Source organism: Tauraco erythrolophus, chromosome 21, assembly GCF_009769465.1.
Source record: "Tauraco erythrolophus isolate bTauEry1 chromosome 21, bTauEry1.pri, whole genome shotgun sequence".
Lineage (NCBI taxonomy): Eukaryota > Metazoa > Chordata > Aves > Musophagiformes > Musophagidae > Tauraco > Tauraco erythrolophus.
In genome coordinates, this window is record NC_141485.1 from 11,412,690 (window position 1) to 11,430,752 (window position 18,063).

The 18,063-nt window shown below is 55.1% G+C and overlaps 1 protein-coding gene across 2 annotated transcripts in view; it reads left to right on the top strand.

Annotated features, from left to right (window-relative positions):
* The first annotated feature begins 1,732 nt into the window (after positions 1-1,732).
* Positions 1,733-18,063, top strand: part of DTX2 (deltex E3 ubiquitin ligase 2) — a 42,519-nt gene continuing 26,188 nt past the window's right edge. For both annotated transcript variants that reach the window (XM_086624385.1, XM_086624386.1), the window contains exons 1-3: positions 1,733-1,767; positions 7,419-7,812; positions 12,843-13,428. In XM_086624385.1, the coding sequence (XP_086480511.1) occupies positions 7,506-7,812; positions 12,843-13,428 (893 nt within the window). In that variant the 5' untranslated portion in view covers positions 1,733-1,767; positions 7,419-7,505. The remainder of the gene's footprint in view (positions 1,768-7,418; positions 7,813-12,842; positions 13,429-18,063) is intronic.

The following is an 18,063-nucleotide window of genomic DNA, read 5'->3' on the forward strand; positions in this document are numbered from 1 at the left end:
CGCGTACTCACACATGGCATCGCTTGCATGTGCAGCATGGCACACAGTGTGGCACACACATGGTGTCACACACACACGGTGTGGCACTCACATGGTGTCACACACACATGGTGTGGCACTCACATGGTGTCACACACGGTGTGGCACTCACACGGTGTCACACACACGGTGTGGCACACACACGTGTCACACACGGTGTGGCACTCACACGGTGTCACACACACGGTGTTACACACACGGTGTGGCACTCACACGGTGTCACACACACGGTGTGGCACACACACGGTGTCACACACGGTGTGGCACTCACACGGTGTCACACACACGGTGTCACACACACGGTGTGGCACTCACACGGTGTCACACACACGGTGTGGCACTCACATGATGTCGCACACACAGTATGGCACTCACACGGTGTCACACACACACGGTGTGGCACTCACACGGTGTCACACACAATCACACTCGCACAGAGTATCTCACACGTACAGTGACACACACAGGACGGCACACGTGCTCACACTCGCACACAGAGTATCGCACACACAGTATCTCGCACACGCAGTATCACTCGCACACTCAGTATGACACACGCTCACACTCACAGTATCACACTCAGACCCAGTATCACAGACACACACACCCAGTACCACACTCACTCGTACAGTTTCACACACAGCTCATGTCACACACCCCCAGTATCACACCCCCTCGTATCACACACACCCGGTATTACACCCCAGTGTCACACACACTCCCAGTGTCACCTACACCCCCCGTATCACACACTCCCAGTATCACACCCCAGTGTCACACCCCCCCCCAGTGTCAGACCCCAGTGTCACACCCCCCCCCGTATCACACCCACCCATATCACACACCCCCTGTATCACACACCCCCAGTGTCACGCTCCCCGTATCACACACTCCCAGTGTCACCTACACCCCCCGTATCACACACTCCCAGTATCACACCCCAGTGCCACACATATCCCTAGTATCACACACCCCCCGTATCACACCCCCTCTGTGTCACACCCCAGTGTCACACACACTCCCAGTATCACACCCCAGTGTCGCACACCCCCCCAGTGTCACACCCCCGCCCATATCACACACCCTCTGTATCACACACCCCCAGTGTCACACTCCCTGTATCACACACTCCCAGTATCACACCCCAGTGTCACACACACCCCCAGTATCACACCCCAGTGTCACACTCCCCCGTATCACAGACTCCCAGTACCACACCCAGTGTCACACACACACCCGTGTCACACACACAGTCACACACACTCCCAGTATCACACCCCAATGTCACACACCCCCCCAGTGTCACACCCCAGTGTCACACTCCCTGTATCACACACTCCCAGTATCACACCCCAGTGTCACACACACCCCCAGTATCACACCCCAGTGTCACACTCCCCCGTATCACAGACTCCCAGTACCACACCCAGTGTCACACACACCCCCGTGTCACACACACAGTGTCACACACACCCCCAGTATCACACCCCAGTGTCACACCCCCCCCAGTGTCACACCCCAGTGTCACACTCGCCCCCACTGTCACTCACACGCACCCCCCCCCGTACCGCCCCCGCCCCGCCCCTCCCAGCCCCGCCCCCCCGGCGCGCGCCGGCCCCGCCCCCCGCACTACAACCCCCAGGCGGCCGCGCGGGCGCATGCGCGGTACGTTTCGCCGCCGCCGGCCGGGAAGCGGCAGCCCCGCAGCCGCCGCCGCCGGGACTCGGGGTGAGGGGCGCGGCGGGGCCGGGCGGGCTGGGCAGCGCGGGGGCGGGCAGCCCCTTCTCTGTGGCGGGGAGGGTCTGGGCCGTCCGTGAGGGGCCTCGCCGGGGCCGCCCCGGGCCCAGCCTTCCCCTGCCCGGGCCGCTCCAGCCCGCTCGGAGCGGCGGAGCAGGCGGGGGGCGGCCGGCCGGGAGCCGGGCCTTTCTCTGCGGGCCCAGGGGGCCGTTCCCCCCGCCTCGGCCTGGGGAACAAGGGCGCGGTTCCCCTCGCACCGGGCCCCGGCCCTTCCTTCGCCCCCGGGGGGGTCGGTGCCTCCCGGGTAACTCCCCCCCCCGCCCTGCGCCGTGCACCTGTGGAGCCCGGGGGACCCGTGAGAGGGTCTTACCCCGGGTAAGCGGGTGCTGAAGGCAGGAGGCGGCTGCGGTGTGTCCGTGGGTGCTGCCGGGATCCCCCAGGGTCGGCTGGAGCTGCCGGGGGTGCGGAGCGGCCGGGCGGGCCCGGAGTCACCGGCTGCCCTGGGCAGGACTTGGCTCGGCCCTTCCCGGCAGTCCGGCTAAGAGCAGGGGAAGAGCCCCCCTGGCGCTACTGGAAGCTGTCGGAGCCCTCCGGATCTCGGAAAGCGTCTCCCCACAAATCAATAACCCGCCTCGGTGCCCGGCAGGACCCCGGGGCGAGCGAGCGCAGGGTGGGCGCGCTGCGGTCCGTGTTGGGGTGTACTTGCCCTCGCTGCCTCCGCTTCCCTGGTCCTTCATGCCTGAAACGAGCCCCGTGCCCAGCTGGTGGGCAAACACCTGCTTCTGCGTCGTTTTCCCCTCCGAAGGGGACTCCCCGTGAGCTTGTTTTGAACGGATGAGTCCAGGTTTGGAGCGGTTGGGTTTTTATTTCTTGTGTTCTTTTGGCTGTCAACCCAGCCACCTTGCACCCTGGCGGTGGGCAAAGGCTGGAAGAAGGCAGCACTGTGTCGGGGCAGATCGGTCTGTGCAGTTGGAGTTGTTAATCCGACCTCCTCTCTGCCTCCTTGCTCTGTTCCTGCCCCGGGGTGGCTGCTAGCTGGGTGCTGGTCGGTGCTGGGTGCTGTGCACAGAGAGGTGTGTTTAGGTGTGAGTTACCTGGTATGGTTGGAGTTACCTAGCAAGAGCTTCAAACCCTGTTGCACTGCTGGGTTTCATAGCTCGGGTTGCGCTGGGCCCGGACTGGATGATGGGCAGGGGGCTGTGGGGGCCCTGGCTGGGTGGTTTGGGGTCAGGGTGGCACAGGGCACCTGTGATGCTGCTCTGGTCGCACACCCTGCGCAGGGTCATGGGCTTATTACAGCCCTGCTGCCGCCCTGTGCTTTGTGTGCTCTCCTAATCCGCCTGTAATCTTTTCCCATGGGCTCTTTGTAGCCTTTCCAGTCCCATCTCTCCTGTGGTATTAGTGGTGCTACAGATCCCTCCTGGGCACCCTCTTTTCTCAGCAACCTGCTGAAAAGTCTCTGTTTCACCAGTCTGGTGACTTTTTTTTTTTTTTTTTTTGATGCAGCCCAGTTCAAGAATTCCTGAAACCTTTTCTTTTCCAGGTACAAGCTAACATGTCATTTAAACTTTTCTCAGCACTGGCAATTTCAGTTCAGAAACTTAAAAAGGGACTTGGCGTTTTTAAAAATCATCTTGGATCCATGAATTTTAAGATCCTGCATTTAAAGCAAAAGAAAATTCTGCTTTCTGGAAGCAGAACAGGTTTGAGAATTAAACATGGCTTTCAAATGCTTTAATTCCCACCTGCCCCTCCCCAGCTTTCTCACCAGGATTTGCTGGAGCTTGAGGAGCCGGGAGTGAATCTGCTGGGAAGCACAACCGAAATGCACCCAGTTGTTTTCCTGTCCAAATCCCAGATTAAAGCCATGTGGGCAAATGTTGCTGAAGGTTATGCTGGGGCGTAAAGTTCCAACCAAACAAATCCAAACTCAGGATCTGAGCCCAAGTTACAAATTACCTCCTGAGTGGAGGGTAGTTGGATGGAATATTTAAGTTTTGCACTTCAAGTAGTCAGGGTTTTGTTTTTATTTGGAGCAAGGTGGCCCATAGGATTTCTAATTGGAGACAGGACTGAACAGTTTGCTGAATAAACATAGCTTTTAGGTTTTCCAGGCACTTGTAAAGCTCAAGATGAAGTGCTATAGTCCATGGGATTTTAGCCAAGACTTGTATCCGCTCTCTTGGAGCTGCCGATCTCCCCAGGACAGAGCCAGAGTGGAGGAGCTGGTCCAGCTGAGCAGCTGCTCGTGTCCGTAACGCGATGCTGGTGAAGGAGGACGTGGAACACATCCCAGGGCACAGGCAGCCAGCTCCATCCAGCTCTGCTGGCTGCCCCTCTCTGCCCTGGTGTAACACATGCAGCAGCCCTGGGTGGAGGCTGAAAACTGTACAAGCAGCTGAACTTCTCAGCTTTTAATATTTGTGTGCTGCTGAATTCACGGAGAGGGAAAGGAACTGCAACTTCAGGCCTTTTCTTTCTCTCGTTTGCCTTAACTCAGCCGCTTGTGTAATTCTGGTTTACTAGAGTTCTCCCGCATTCCTCGCTTCCCGATCCGTGTGAGCAGCTGCTGGCTGGAGCAGCGTTCAGCGGTGAGAACTGGCAGGAGGCTGAAATAAGCCCCCGGCTCCTCCTTTGGACCAGCGGTCCCGGTGCAGGAAATATTTTTCCATTCTGGTGGGGAAGTGAATGTCGGAGCACGCGGCACTCGCGTGCCGCCGGTCCGGGTACCTTTGCTTGCGTGTGGGCCGGGATTCAACCGTCACTGCCGAGCGATAGGCTTTTGTCACCCAGCTGGTCTTGGGCGGTGCCACAGCAAGTGCGAGGTGGTACGTGAAGGAGGCGGCTTTGCTGCTGCCAGAGCCTCTTTTTTCCATTTCCTGCTGTATTTCAGAAAGGAAGGAAAAGGAATCGCCAGCTCCCTCCAAACAGCCTCTCTCTGCTCTCCTGCTGGCTGTAGGATGTGCAGATGAGTATTTAGTAACAACAGCTTTTGAGGGAAAAAAGGTGTTGGTTCTCTGTTTGGGCTTCAGAGCATCTGATGCAGGTGGGCAGGACAGAAGACGCTGCAGCTCTGCCTTGGCTCACGCTGGTGCAGGCGGAGCATGGACGTGCTGGCGGTCCCTGAGGAGGAGGAGGTGTGTTGGTGTGAAACCTGCCGTAAAAAGAGCTGGCAGAGGCAGGCATCAGGTTTGGTACCTCAAGTTTGAATTTGCTGGTTTGAGCAGCAAAATAACCTCACTTGGTGCATTAGAGGAGAGCGAATCACGCCGAAAAGATCGGTTGCAGAGACCGGGGTCTCCTGCTGGTGATCTGGAGCGGTTTGTCACCAGCACCAGTTGAGCTGGGGGTGTTCTGCAAAAATCTCAGAGCAGCTCATAAACAAATTCACACTGAATTCCTGGACAAAGTGTCGCTTTCCTCTTATAAATGCCGACGCGTAGGTGTGTCTGTTCTTCGCTTGCTTTTTTGCTATTTCTTTTTTTAAGCTTTGCAAGCCACACAAGCGTGATGGATGGGACGCTCCACGGAGCGTGGGATCTTCCCCCATCCGGCAGGGATGTCATTCTCTGTGCAGATGGCATCCTCCAGTGGAAGCCACCCACTTGCTGCTCTGCCTCTTGGAAGAGATGAACTTTTCCACTTGACGGGAAGGAAGCTCATAGCTCCCTGCTGGGAGTTAAGCGAGCAATCGACGGGAGACCTTCGGAGGGAGAAGGCGACTTTATTTTAAAACAAAATTAATTTTGCTCATTCACAGTCGCACCCACCTGCTCACGAGCACCAACACGGGGATCTCCAAGTGGTTGTCCAGCGTTTGGGCACCAAGACATGTGTGTCCAGGTGGTGTGGACAGGATTCCTTGCAATGACACAGAAGATGGGGGAATGCTGAGTATCAGACCTCAAGTGTCTCTTGGACAGCTTGAGGACCATGTGATGGCTTTGGGTCTGCTTTTTTACATCCCTTGGGGGCTGAGTGGTGACCTTTTGTCTCTGCATCCTGTCTGGGGGAGTGTTAGGATTTACTCACTGGCCTTTGTGTCTTTATTTGGACGTCCTGAGGCTCCTACCCCGTTCTCTGTTCTTCCCTAAATCCTCTCTTAATGGCTTGAGTCTTTGTTGGTGCAGATTGTTCCTTGTGTCAAGGTGTTCCTTGTTTTCCAACCTGAGAAGCTGCAGCTAGGTGTGCTGCGATCTCGAGGACCTAAATTGCTGCCTTAGAACAGGCTGTTCATTACATCCTGTGTTCCTCCTGGTGCTTCTGTGCTCCTTCCCAGCCCTTTGCTCAGACCACGTGCAATGTGTGTGTTACTGTGACTTGCAGACTGTGCATGAAGGATTGTCGTCTGGCTTTGTGTGTGTGTACAGCGCTGCACAGGAGGAGGCACGGGACTGATCCTGGATCAAAGCTGAGTGGTCAGAAGCCTGGATGGAGCTGACAGTGTAGCCCTGGCACTCAGATCAGTGAGCAGAGTTTGGGAACCACTGGTGTAACCAAGTCATTCATGTGCACAAGTGCTTGGGGAGCTCTGGCTCATGTCGGGGTGGTCAGCGCGTAGCCCTGCCAGGAGCGGTGCTGAGCACAGGGGAGGAGGGGTGCAGGGTGGCCGCTTGCCTTGGCTCGCTGCTGGCTAGTGAGCATCTGAACTCCGGTCAGGGCTTACGGATCTGCGTAATGCAGGTCAGCAGTGGCCCTGGGCTGGTTTAGTGCAGATCTGCAGTGACTCGGGTGATGTTTGGTGCCGCAAACCGTAGGAAGCAGAGTCTCCTCAAAGAGTTTTTGCTCTAAATTGGCAAGAAAGTTGCTAGCGTTGGCAGGGAGTTGGGTGGTGGTGTTACTGGTGAAACTGTTAGCACCCGAGAAGAAAATTCATCTGCACAAAGCAGATAAACAGGCACTCCTTTATTGCAGCATGGGGCACACGGGGGGATAGCTCTGTCCAAGCGTGTCCACCCCAGCATCAAAGTCCATAGGTTTTTGTACAATTGTTTTGTTGAGTCATTGTTACATCAGTTCTTTTACATAAAATTGCATATTATTCTTTAATTCACTTTAAAGCGATTGGTTCTACTAGCCGTATTACCTTATCAGTATTCTTATTCTATAACAATCATTGGTTAATTCTACTTAATTTTACTAATTAGAACTCTTGATATTCAAATCAAGATGGGAAGGGGCAAGGGGTTTCCAAGCAGCATAACTAGTGTCCATGTTCTCCTCAACTTCTTAAAAAAAACACAGAAAAAAGCACTAGCTGGGTGAGGAGGTGTCCATGGTTCCTTGGTTTAAAATAATCCAGAGAAAGATCCAGTAATTTCCTAGTGAGGTCTCTATAGTCACTCTTAACAATCCTAACTTACACATTTTACTTTTCAGTTTTCTATCTAACTTTTTTCTACTTGATTAAATCTTGATTATTTTGTCAAAGTTTTTTAACAGAGGCACCTCATGTACCCTTGGCCAGAGGGTTTTCAGGCCAGTCCACTGCTCTGTAGTCTCCTAAACGTGTAGCAAGCACCTTCTGGGAAAGGCTGAGTGTGTTTCCCTCTCTTGAATGACTTGTGGGGTATGGATGGAGGGTTGGGGGGGATTTGGGCGTCATTCTCAGATTCGTGTGCTCTCTTTGTTTCTTCCTGCAGGTCCCCCAGAAGAAAATGGTGTAAGGGCAGCCAGTGCAGCTGCCACTTCCAATTGCAGCGTGCCCAGTCCTCAGGAAGAACAGGAACATGGCAACAGCTCAGGGAGCAGGAAGCAGTTCAGCCGGGCCATCCGGACTCCCCGGTTCTGCCCCGGGGCACAGCAGCAACTCCCCGGCAGTGGCAGTGTGGGAATGGCAGGATGAATTCGGCAGGTGGAGGCCGTATGGAGGGAATGTCTGCAGCTACATTGAGCAGGTTTTTCAGGCCTCTCAGCAGAAGGGCCGGCGGTCAGGGTCTGGGCTTGTCAGCAGCATCCCTTTGGGACATGCGGATCCTGTCTTGGCCCCCTATGTCATCGACATCCCGAGCTTGACGCAGTTCCGGCAGGATACAGGTAAGGGAGCTTCCCTGCCCGTGCTGGGGTTTTGATGAGGCTTCTTGCGTGCTTGGAGATATGTGGGACCTCGTTCTGCACAGGACAGCCCTACAAAGCTCTGCTGGGCAGATCTTTGATGGATGGCGTGTCCACTTCTCTCCTGATGCCCAGCATATTAGCTAGTGAGCAAACCAGTGGTGGTTGGTGTGACTCCACGGGGCCAGGCGCAGGCAGGCGTTGCTGATCTCTTAAGGAGCCTCATCACGGGACCTCTGGAGCTTGTGAGCCAGAGCCCTCGGAGCTGCAAACTTTCTGCCTGCCCCCGCTCACATCCATTCAAGACCACTCGCATAAGAAGGCCTTTTTATGATTGAGACCCTCCCGCTTGAATCCCTTGTTTCCTCTGACCTGAGTGCCAGCTGCTTTACCTTGGCACGCGCCCTGCGCAGGCTGCTTTGGCCCTGCAGAACACTGTAGTGCTGCAGCGGAACGTTCCCCGCACCCGTGCTATGTGAGGCTGGTTTGCTTCCTCCCAGGGAGCACGGGCGGGCTGGTCTAAATAGCAGGATTGCGACCTGATTTTCATTCTCATCTCGATTCTCTTGGGGTCACTGAGGTTGGCGGCTCAGGAGTTGCTGAGATGACTCCTACCCTCTTTTGCTCCAGATGTGCCAAGCAGCTGTAGCTTAGAAAGAGGGCAGGGGTGGAATGCATGCTCTTCATCTCTGGAAAATCCAGGGAGATCCCAAATTATACACCCTGAATGAATGGCTGCTTTGGAAAATTCTCCGTGCATGAGGTTCTCCTTTGCCAACGTTTTTCTCATCACCCCAGGACACAGCCACGCATCACCTCAAGCTTTAGAGATGTGCAGTGCTCTGGTTTCTTGCCAACTGAAGCAATAAGAGAGCAATATCTTGAATCAACTGCGTGATCGGGCAATTCCTACAGGAAAGGGAAGTGGTTAGAGCAAATGCGAGCGGTCATCACAGCTGCATCCGTGTTTTTATTCTGACTTGGTGACCTTAGGATTAGTTTTAGTGTCCTGGGTGAGGAGGTTTCTTAGCTGGATGCCTTGGCAGGTCTGGCTCAGCGTGGCCTATCTGATCACCTGGAAGCCCTGCTGAGGCTGTGGCTTCAAGCAACACATCGTGGGCCACCAGAGCTGGCACCAGCAGCTGTTTCTTTCTTGTTTTCTTCGCGTTGAACTTGTGAAGGAACCTTCCAGCTCCTGTCCTTTCAGCCAGTGCTCCAACACATGGGCAGCAGTCCTGGGCTGTCCCTTGTCAGGCAACGTCCCAGTTTGGTGAGGGTGAGCAGAGTGCTTGTGGGAGACTGAAAGATGCGTCCCAGTGTCCTTTCTCCACAAGCAGAGCTGTCTCTCCACAAAGGTCTTGTATCCCTTTAGACGGTTGTGAAGGATCTCAGAACACCTAGCAAGTATTGTCCATCGCTGGGTGGTTTGGAGTTGGTCGTTTCTGGGGACCAGCCCAATACCATTTTGGAAATGACGTCAGCTGACATGATCTCGTCTTTCCTTGGCCGAGATCTGTGGTTGAGCCGTTAATAACGAACAGGCTGATTCCACTTCCCAGCTGTCCCGCTGCCTTTCTCACCGAGTCGGAGGGATGCCAATCAGGCTGTGAGCTTCCCTTGGCGAGTGCCTGTGTGCTCTGCAACGTGCCTATTGGAAACGTTCTCATATCCCCTTTCCATGGCCCAGTTTTAGGCACAGCTTTTTCCTCTGCTGGGCTCTGCCTTAAACGTGAACCCTCCTGCATGAGCAGCCAGCCGACCTTTGTCACGTGCTGGAGAAAAGGGATCTCTGCAGGAAACATCCCCATGAAAAATCTTTAACCAGAGCAAAAATAGGCTGTTGTACTCTGCTCATTAGCTATTAGACAGACAAATAGGCTCTTCAAAGGAAGCCAGGGAGAATAACAGGAAGGCAGTGTTACTGGGACCAGCATCCCCACCGATGGGCAGTGACAGCTGTGCGGGGGCATCCTGCAGGCAGGATTAGCTGTGGGCTTCAGCTGCTGGTCAAGGCACATTAGCTGGGAGTGAACGCAAGGGAGCAGCAGGAGTTGTCCCACCCGCCCCAGCTGTTTGCCCACCCTGGGGAGGAATGCCAGTTTCCCTGCCAGCCTGGGGGAAGGGGGACGTTTTCCAAGTGCCTGGCTTTGGTCTTGCTGTTGACTCCTAAAAGCTCTTCTCCCTGCTGCTGTTTGAGGGTGTTAAAACCACGGGTTGCTTGCAAGCTCCTCAAGTCCTCTCTGCTGCTTTTAGCTTCTGACCTGCCGATGGGGCAGGGGCAGGCTTGCCAGTCTCCTCTGAGATGCATCCCACTGGGCTTTCTGATGCCTCCCTTTACCCATGGTAGTCACCTTTCTGCTGGGAGCAGGTTCCCTGCACTCAACTCTAAATGTAGTTCCTTTCTCACCATCCTACTTCCAGCCCAGTCTCCCTCTGCTCAAGGGGTCAGCCCTGATGTTGCCCACCTGTTGAGGCCGTGGGTTTGTGCTTCTCAAACTTGGCAGGACTTGCTGGATAGGAGCAGTCATTGCTAGAGTTTGCTTTTGGCTGTTTCATCTGCTTTCCCATGTAAGATGTCAATTCCTGATTGAGGAAGGTTAGCTTGGTTCTGCTGACACCTTCTGCTCTGACTTCTGCCAGAGGAAGGTCTTGTCCCACAGGAATCCCTGGGCTTCATGGTTGAGCTATTGGGGTTTAACTGCAGTTCTTATGGGGAGGTCGCTGTGTTTCACTGGCTGCTCGGAGCTTTTTAGGTGTGCCGCTGAGACGTCGTCTGTTGGATGATGTCTCGCTCTACAATAAGCAGAACGCTTGGTCCTGCTCTGGCTGCTGAAGCACCAGACTGGGAGTAAGTGCTGGACCTTTCCTGGCTGGTCATCCCCTGCGTGGGTTGAGGTGAGCCATTCCAGTCCCTGGTGCCTTCAGCTCCCCAGCAGAAATGTGAGTCCTGCTTTGTTCTGCCTTGGAGAGAGCCTCAGCCTTTCTGTCAGCTCTGGAGCTCAGGTCTGTCTTTCCTGATTTGGCTTCTGCAATGACATGTGGGACACACCTGCACTGCAGCACAGGGTCTCGTTATGGTCTGACCACCAAAGCGCTGAGCAGAAACCACCAGCACCATTTCCAAGGAAGCCCGGGAGCACAATGAGAGCAGAGATGTGACTTTCATGCGGTCGAGCAGAATTTCTAGCAGTGAGGAGCCAATTAATGCCTTTATGGTTTGAGTAAAGTCCTAGTAGTTTCTGCAATATCCCAGTATGGTGGGGTAGAAAGGACAGCAGCGTGAGGTGGAGCTACTCGAGGCAGCATTCCACCAGCCAGAGCCTGGACACGGGTAGCAGTTGGGTTTCGGTGGTGTGGAGTCCCCCATGGGCTGTCCTCCCTCTTCCTTGGCATGTGCTTGTTGGGCATAAAGCTTGGATTGCCCATCCCCCACGGAGCCACCAGCAATATCCTGGGGCAGTTCTCCACAGGCTTTAGGTGCAGATACTGTTTTTACCCGTGGTCCTGGAGCTTAGCATCATAACTCTCATGACCTCTTATGAGGCTTTATTTTTATTTTTTTTTCCTCTTGGTGCTGTTCTTCTCTGAACTCCTCCTGTGCCGTCACGACTCGCTGCATCCCTGTTCTCCCCCACATGCCTGCATCCCCAGGCTTGCTTGCCCCACGGCATTTCCCGCTCCTCTTTCGCAGTGCGGAGTGCTGCTGAGGATTTTCCCAGCAGCAGCAGTTCTGACCCTGCTGCAGGAACCTGTTTTTGCAGAGGTTGCAGAGCTTCTCTCCTGTTGGGTGGCTTACCTCCCTCTCATTAGGCTTTTTCTCCTTTTTAAAGAAAGGAATAAAGTAACACAGAGTGAAGTCATCCCAGCAAGCCAGACTTCCAGGGGTTTGGAGCTCCTGCTGTCGAGTGGCCGTACGAGAGCGCCGTGCCTGCTCCCATTTCTCCTCCTCTGCCCGAACAGCTGCTCTCTCCAGTTTCCACATCACTTCGTCGGCCTCTTCTCTCTAGCCTTGCGCTATCGCCCAGCAGTCAGGAGCTTGGAGAGGCTGGCCCTGTCCATCCTCTCCAAAGTTCTTGTCTTTGTGGGACTTCCCCCGCTCCCCCAGGAGCAGGATTGCCCACACCCTTGTGTAGCGCGGCGGGTGTTTGGCCCTTCACGCGCTCCTGCAGAGCGCTTCCCGATGGCGTCGTGTCTCTATAGCTACTCTGTTGTCAAGGCCGTGGGAGTTGGGTTTTTTTAACCAGATCTGTGCCTCAGCCTGGTTTTGAATTTTCTTACCTTTTTTTTTTTTTTAAATTTCTTTAACGACAGGGGGGCCTATGTGATGGCTCTGCCTTTGTGCTTGGGTGTGTCTGTCTCTGCATCCTCTCTCCCTCCCTCCTTTCCCACCCTCCTCCCAGCAGCTTTTGAACCTGCTGCCAGCCCGCAGTCAGACTTGGCAAAGGGACAGGGATCTCGGGGGTATTGCGTTTCTCTCGGCTTCGTGAGCAAACCCAGCCCTGTCGGCAAGAGAGGGTCTGTTGGCGTTGGTGGAGGTGAGGAAGGCCACTGTAGCGTAGCGAGCACACGGACTCTGCAGGATGCTAGGGATAGAATCCAAGTTTATTTTTCCTTTACCAAATTTATAGCATACAGAGCCCCTTTCCAGGCTCCAATTGATGGTAGAATCATGTATTCCTGTATTTTTAAGTCTTGCACAGCAGTCCAAGCATGTACACGGCCCCCTTTTTATGCCAGGTGTTCTTCTCACGGGATGTGCACGGCCTTGATGCCGACCTTGCTGCTCGTTTCTTCATCTCTGGAACGTCTCGATATTATTGCAGGGCTCAGAGATGAACAACAGCCATGAGAACTCTGTCTTTTCACAGAGCTCAGAATCCTCTTCTCTGTCCACAGGCCTCCTCCATCTAGACACTGTGGATCTGTACAGAAACGAGTCCTTGAGACCAGATCCCCCTTACTTCTCTGCTCACAAAATGATTTTATTGTTCTTTTTCCCTCTCCCCACGCAGGGACGATGCGGGCCGTCCGCAGGCACCTCTTCCCTGGGGACTCTGCTGCCGGACAGGGCATCGTCTGGGAGTGGCAGAACGACGAAGGCGGGTGGTCCCCCTATGAGATGAACGTCTGCGTGTTCCTGGAGCAAGCCCGTGCCACGAACCACCAGCGAGTGGATCTCGGACCCTTGGGTTACAACTATGAAGTTGACTTCGTGGCTCAAGTCCAGACCAACAAGACCACAAAGTTCCGCCGCGGCGTTCAGAGGCGCTTGGACGCCCCATACCCGGTGACAGCCTCTGCGCCGCCCCTTCACATGGGGGTGGCTTGTTCTTGCCAGCAGTGTGGGCTAAACAGTGGGACTGGTCCCATCACCACACGCTACCGCCACTCCATGATAAACTTTCCCAGCTCTTCCACTGCTCATCAGATTTCCGGCAGGACAGCGTCAGTAAGTTCTTCCGGTGTCGGCTTTGTGCCCTATAACAAACCAGCTTTGTCTGGAGCAAGGTCAGCACCGAGACTCAATGCACAGAGCACCTGGGCTTTGCCTCAAGCTGGGGACCCCAGCACAGGACTGGCTGCATCTAACGGAGTCAGGTACAGACCTCGTTCCCCTTTCAATACCACACAGGTGTCCGAGAGACCTGCTGCGCTCAGCTCTTCGTTGTCTAGGAGCCAGTCTGTCCCAGAGGACTTCACAAGGGTCTTCTCCCTGGACAGGGAGGTGTTTGTGTCCCAACACCCCATGAGGACCAGTGCTGGTGAACGTGAGGCTGCTGCTCTCTGTAGAGGGCTTCATGCACTCGGTCCTCCTGGTCTGCCGGGTGGTCACCATGGCTGGGCTTCTTCTGAGAGGGTGATGGCCGCCAACTGAACTCCCTCTCGAGCAGCAGCCCGACTGGCTGGCCGTGCCCTTCTCCGGAGCACCCTTCTCTGGGGCGCCCTTCTCCCACTCCCGCCACTTCCCGCTCTCCCGGCCGGTTTATCGGGGCGGGCAGGGCTGCGGCCGTGTGTCCCGGAGAGCTGCCGCTCCGGGGGCAGGGGGGGATGTCCCTGCACTCCCGTGACGCTTCTCGGCTCCTGCAGGAACAGCCCGTGCACTGGGATGTGCTGCTCCAGGTGGGGTGAGCCAGCTCTGGCACGGCTCCCCTGGCCAAACATGCCAGGAACGCGGAGCAGGGCGCCGTGCTCCATCCTGGGCTCTCCCTTTCGGGGGGGAGTGTGGGGCTCACCGTGCGGCAGAGGCCTGGAGAGTTCCCTGGTAAAATCGGGAAGTCTGTGTCGGACGGCCAGGCGAACAAGCAGAAAAAAACAACCCTAAGACATAGATTTGATCACGGATTTTTTTTTTAAACCCGTTGTGAAGTTAGAAAACCAAATCAGTAATTTGCTTTCCCCTTCCTTGGGTACCTCGAACCGTATGGATCCCTCCCTGTGGGAATCCACAGGCTGCCACTGACAGTCCAGGTGGTGTCCAGCTATTCCTTGGGCTAAATGCTGATGCAGAGCGAAGATGCCTCTGGATATGGCGGCAGAGGTTCGTTTTGGACGCGCTGTGGGGCTTCACTCTTGCAATGCTGGAGGACTGGAAGTGCACGCGGGACTGCACGTGACAGCATCCAGCTAACCATCACCTCGTGAGGGTTGTTTGCCATGTCCTTTCCCTTCATCTGGCTTCAGGGACCCTCTCCTGGTGGGGTGCTGGGGTGGGCTCTGGCTCTCTGGAGGGAGCTGGTTGCTTTGCAGGAAGGGCAGGCTGTTGTTGCGGTGCTCGTTGAGGTCCAGCATTCTTCCGTTCTTTGAGCTGGCACCCCTCAAACCCTCCAGCTGGTACGGACGGGTCACCCGTGCTGGCTGCTCGCCCCGTTTCTCTGTAGCTCCTTGTTGACTGGAACCGGTGTGTGCCTTGCAGCACGGGGTTGCCCTTCCTGTCGGTGAGCGGCTGGAGCCGAAGGAGGGCTGTGTTGGCACTGTGCCGGCGTGGGAGGGAAGGGAAGGGCTACGCTTCTCTTCAGGCCTTTGGGCCGCTGCCAGCTAAACGAGCCGCAGAGTCTCGTGGGTGACAGCTCCGTCCCTCCCCACGCCGTGGGCTGCTGGGCCGAGCAGTGGCTGGTCATCCCCCACGGGCTGGAGCAGGGCTGCGGCACTGGGCTCTGGCACTGGGCTCCGGCGGGGATTCTGGGGCTGGGGGAGATCAGTATCACCCTTGTGAAGTGGGCACTTCCACCCACTTCCCTCTGCCTTCTTGCAGGATGGCCTCTGAGGAGCCTGGACACCCAAACCAAGCCAGATGGCCACTAATCGGCTTTCAGGGTCTTCACTCTTTCTGTGCCAAGCCCTTGCTAGCGGAGGTCTCTGTGGCCTGGCTGTGATAATGCTTGCACCGAGCATCTGCCAGCACTAAACCGAGGACCAAGCCAGGGCTGCCTGACTGCTCCCTCTTTGTAAACAGCTGGAAGCGTACAGAGGGATGTATGCATTTCACATAAACAATCCAGGTGCTGAGCCACCAACTGAGCACCCGAGAAACTAAAGAGGGACTTTCCAGGGCTGATTTACCCGTCCGAGCTACCCCGAGTAAATACCGAGAAAGAGATCTGGAAGGGTGTTGAAAGCACATTCTGCTACTTACGTGAGGCACAGGGGTCTGAGGTTTGTTTTGAATCTCGTCTGTGTTTAAGCAAGACAGTGAATCTTGAGATACTTTCCTTAGTGTGGTATCAGGACTTTCCCTCTTCGAGGTCATCTGAATGAAATGACTTCCCACATCCTCTTCATCTTTCTCACGGTCTTTTTCTGGTGCTTTCTTTGCACCTGGTGATTTTTTTTTTTTTTGTGGTGTCTTAAGCATCCGTGATACTTCTCTGTTCAAATAGGGCTGAGCACCAGAGCTCAGTACTGTCGCTGTCGTACCGAGGACGGAGAGAAGAACGACACAGAATTCAGGTCCAGGAGAAAATGTCAAAATGCCAACCCTTAATTAATTACAAATCTGTATATATAACATGGTTCACAAGGATGGCCAAGGCAATTGGTCGCTTGACCATCCACCTCCCAGAATGATTGGCTAAATGCTACAACACCCATTTCAAAACAACTTTCCCAGTGTGCCATAAACAAGACTGCATAACAAGCTACAGGTGCAAGATAAAGTCTTAGTTTACAAAAACCTCAAACTGTTTCTCAGCCAGCCTGCATGGGAAAAAGAACTTTCACAGGGTGCTGCAGTAGTTGGAAAATTTCTGCTTCTAGCTTTTTAGTATCCACACAGCACTGCTGCGGGAGCCTCAGTAAGGCTCTTGCTGTCTCCTGAAGCAGCTGTCAAATTCCCCCTCTCGCAGGAGCCGCTGGTCGGTGCGTGGGGCTGCCTGGAGCCTCTGTCCTTCCCCGCAGCCTCAGCGTGATTTGCAAAGTGATTCTTTGGTGGGTTGACCCTGGCTGGCCACCAGGTGCCCACCAAAGCTGCTCTATCGCTCCCCTCCTCAGCTGGGCAGGGGAGAGAAAATACAATGAAAGGCTTGTGGGTCGAGAGGAGGACAGGGAGAGATCACTCACCAGGTACCGTCATGGGCAAAACGGGAGACTGGGGGAGATGAGTTTAATTTATTACCAGTCAAATCGGAGTAGGATAATGAGAAATAAAACAAACTCTTAAAAGCACCTTCCCCCCACCCCTCCCTTCTTCCTGGGCTCAGCTTTGCTTCTCATTTCTCTACCTCCTCCTCCCCAGTGGTACAGGGGGATGGGTAATGGGGGTTGTGGTCAGTTCATCACATATTGGTTTTGCTGCTCCTCCATCCTCAGGAGGAGGACTCCTTACACTCTTTTCCCCTGCTCCAGTGTGAGTCTCTCCAATGGGAGACAGTCCTCCACGAACTTTTCTAGTGTGGGTCCTTCCCATGGGCTGCAGCACTTCACAAAACGCTCCAGCGTGGGTCCCTCGGTGGGATGCAGTCCTTCAGGAACAGGCTGCTCCAGTGTGGGTCCCCTGTGGGGTCACAAGTCCTGCCAGTAAACCCGCTCCAGGTTGGGTTCCTCTCTCCATGGGACTACAGGTCCTGCCAGGAGCCTGCTCCAGTGTGGGCTTCCCACAGGGTCACAGCCTCCTTTGGGCACATCCACCTGCTCCAGCGTGGGGTTCTCCAGGGGCTGCAGGTGCATGTCTGCACTGCTGTTAACCTCCTCCATAGGCTGCAGGGGCACAACCTGCCTCACTGTGATAGTCTTCACCACGAGCTGCAGGGGAAACCTCAGCTTAGGCACCTGGAACACCTCCTCCTCTCCCTCCTTCTTCACTGACCTTGGTGTCTGCAGAGTTGTTTCTCTCATTCTTACTCCTCTCTCTGCTGCAATTGCCCTTGTGCAAGTATTCCCCCTGCTTCTTGACAATGTTGTCCCAGAGGTGCTACCACCATTACTGACGGGCTTGTCCTTGGCCAGCGGTGGGTCCGTATTGGAGCCGGCTGGCATTGGCTTTATCAGACATGAGGGAAGCTTCTAGCAGCTTCTCACAGAAGTCACCCCTGTAGCCCCCCTGCTACCAAAGCCTTGCCACGTGAACCCAGTACACCCTCAGGGTGGGAATTGCTGATAAAAACAAAGAACCACATGGTGCAGCTATTGCCCCCTGTGCCTGGCTGGAGCCCATCAGGGTCTGTGTGTGTGTGTCCTACTGCTGGGGAGACGCTGTCTTCGAAGGAAAGAGGAAGGGAGAGGGATATTAGAGAGGGATGACATGGCCCTTGCCACGAGTGGAGCCCATGGCCTGGGGGGTGCTGGCTGGGAGGAGAGGGACGGCCGGGAGATCTGTGGGTGCCCAGCCAGGACGCTGTTGTGACCAGCTCTTGGTGCCTGGTTAAACCCTCTGACAGGCATTTTACCAGGGACAGCAGAACTTGCCACCCAGGGAATGCAGCAGCTCTTTGAAGGCTTGGAAGGGAGCATGTAAGTGCTGGCAGATGTGTGCGACAGGTACCCTCTGTGCAAACCCTGCACCCTCAGCCCTGAGCCCTGCTCCCCGCTCTCCTGCCTGCGGCTGTCTGTCCTGGCTGGGCTGCCCGGGCTTGCTGTGGCAAGCACGATGTGAACCCTTGGCAGAACCCAAGCCTGGCCCAGGCATGAGGATGCTGCTGGTACTGGGCTTGTCGGGGAGATACTTTTTTTCAGGCAGGACGTTAGGAGCTGTCTTTATCTCTACAACTTTCTGTTCATTAAGACCAATGTTTTCTGCTA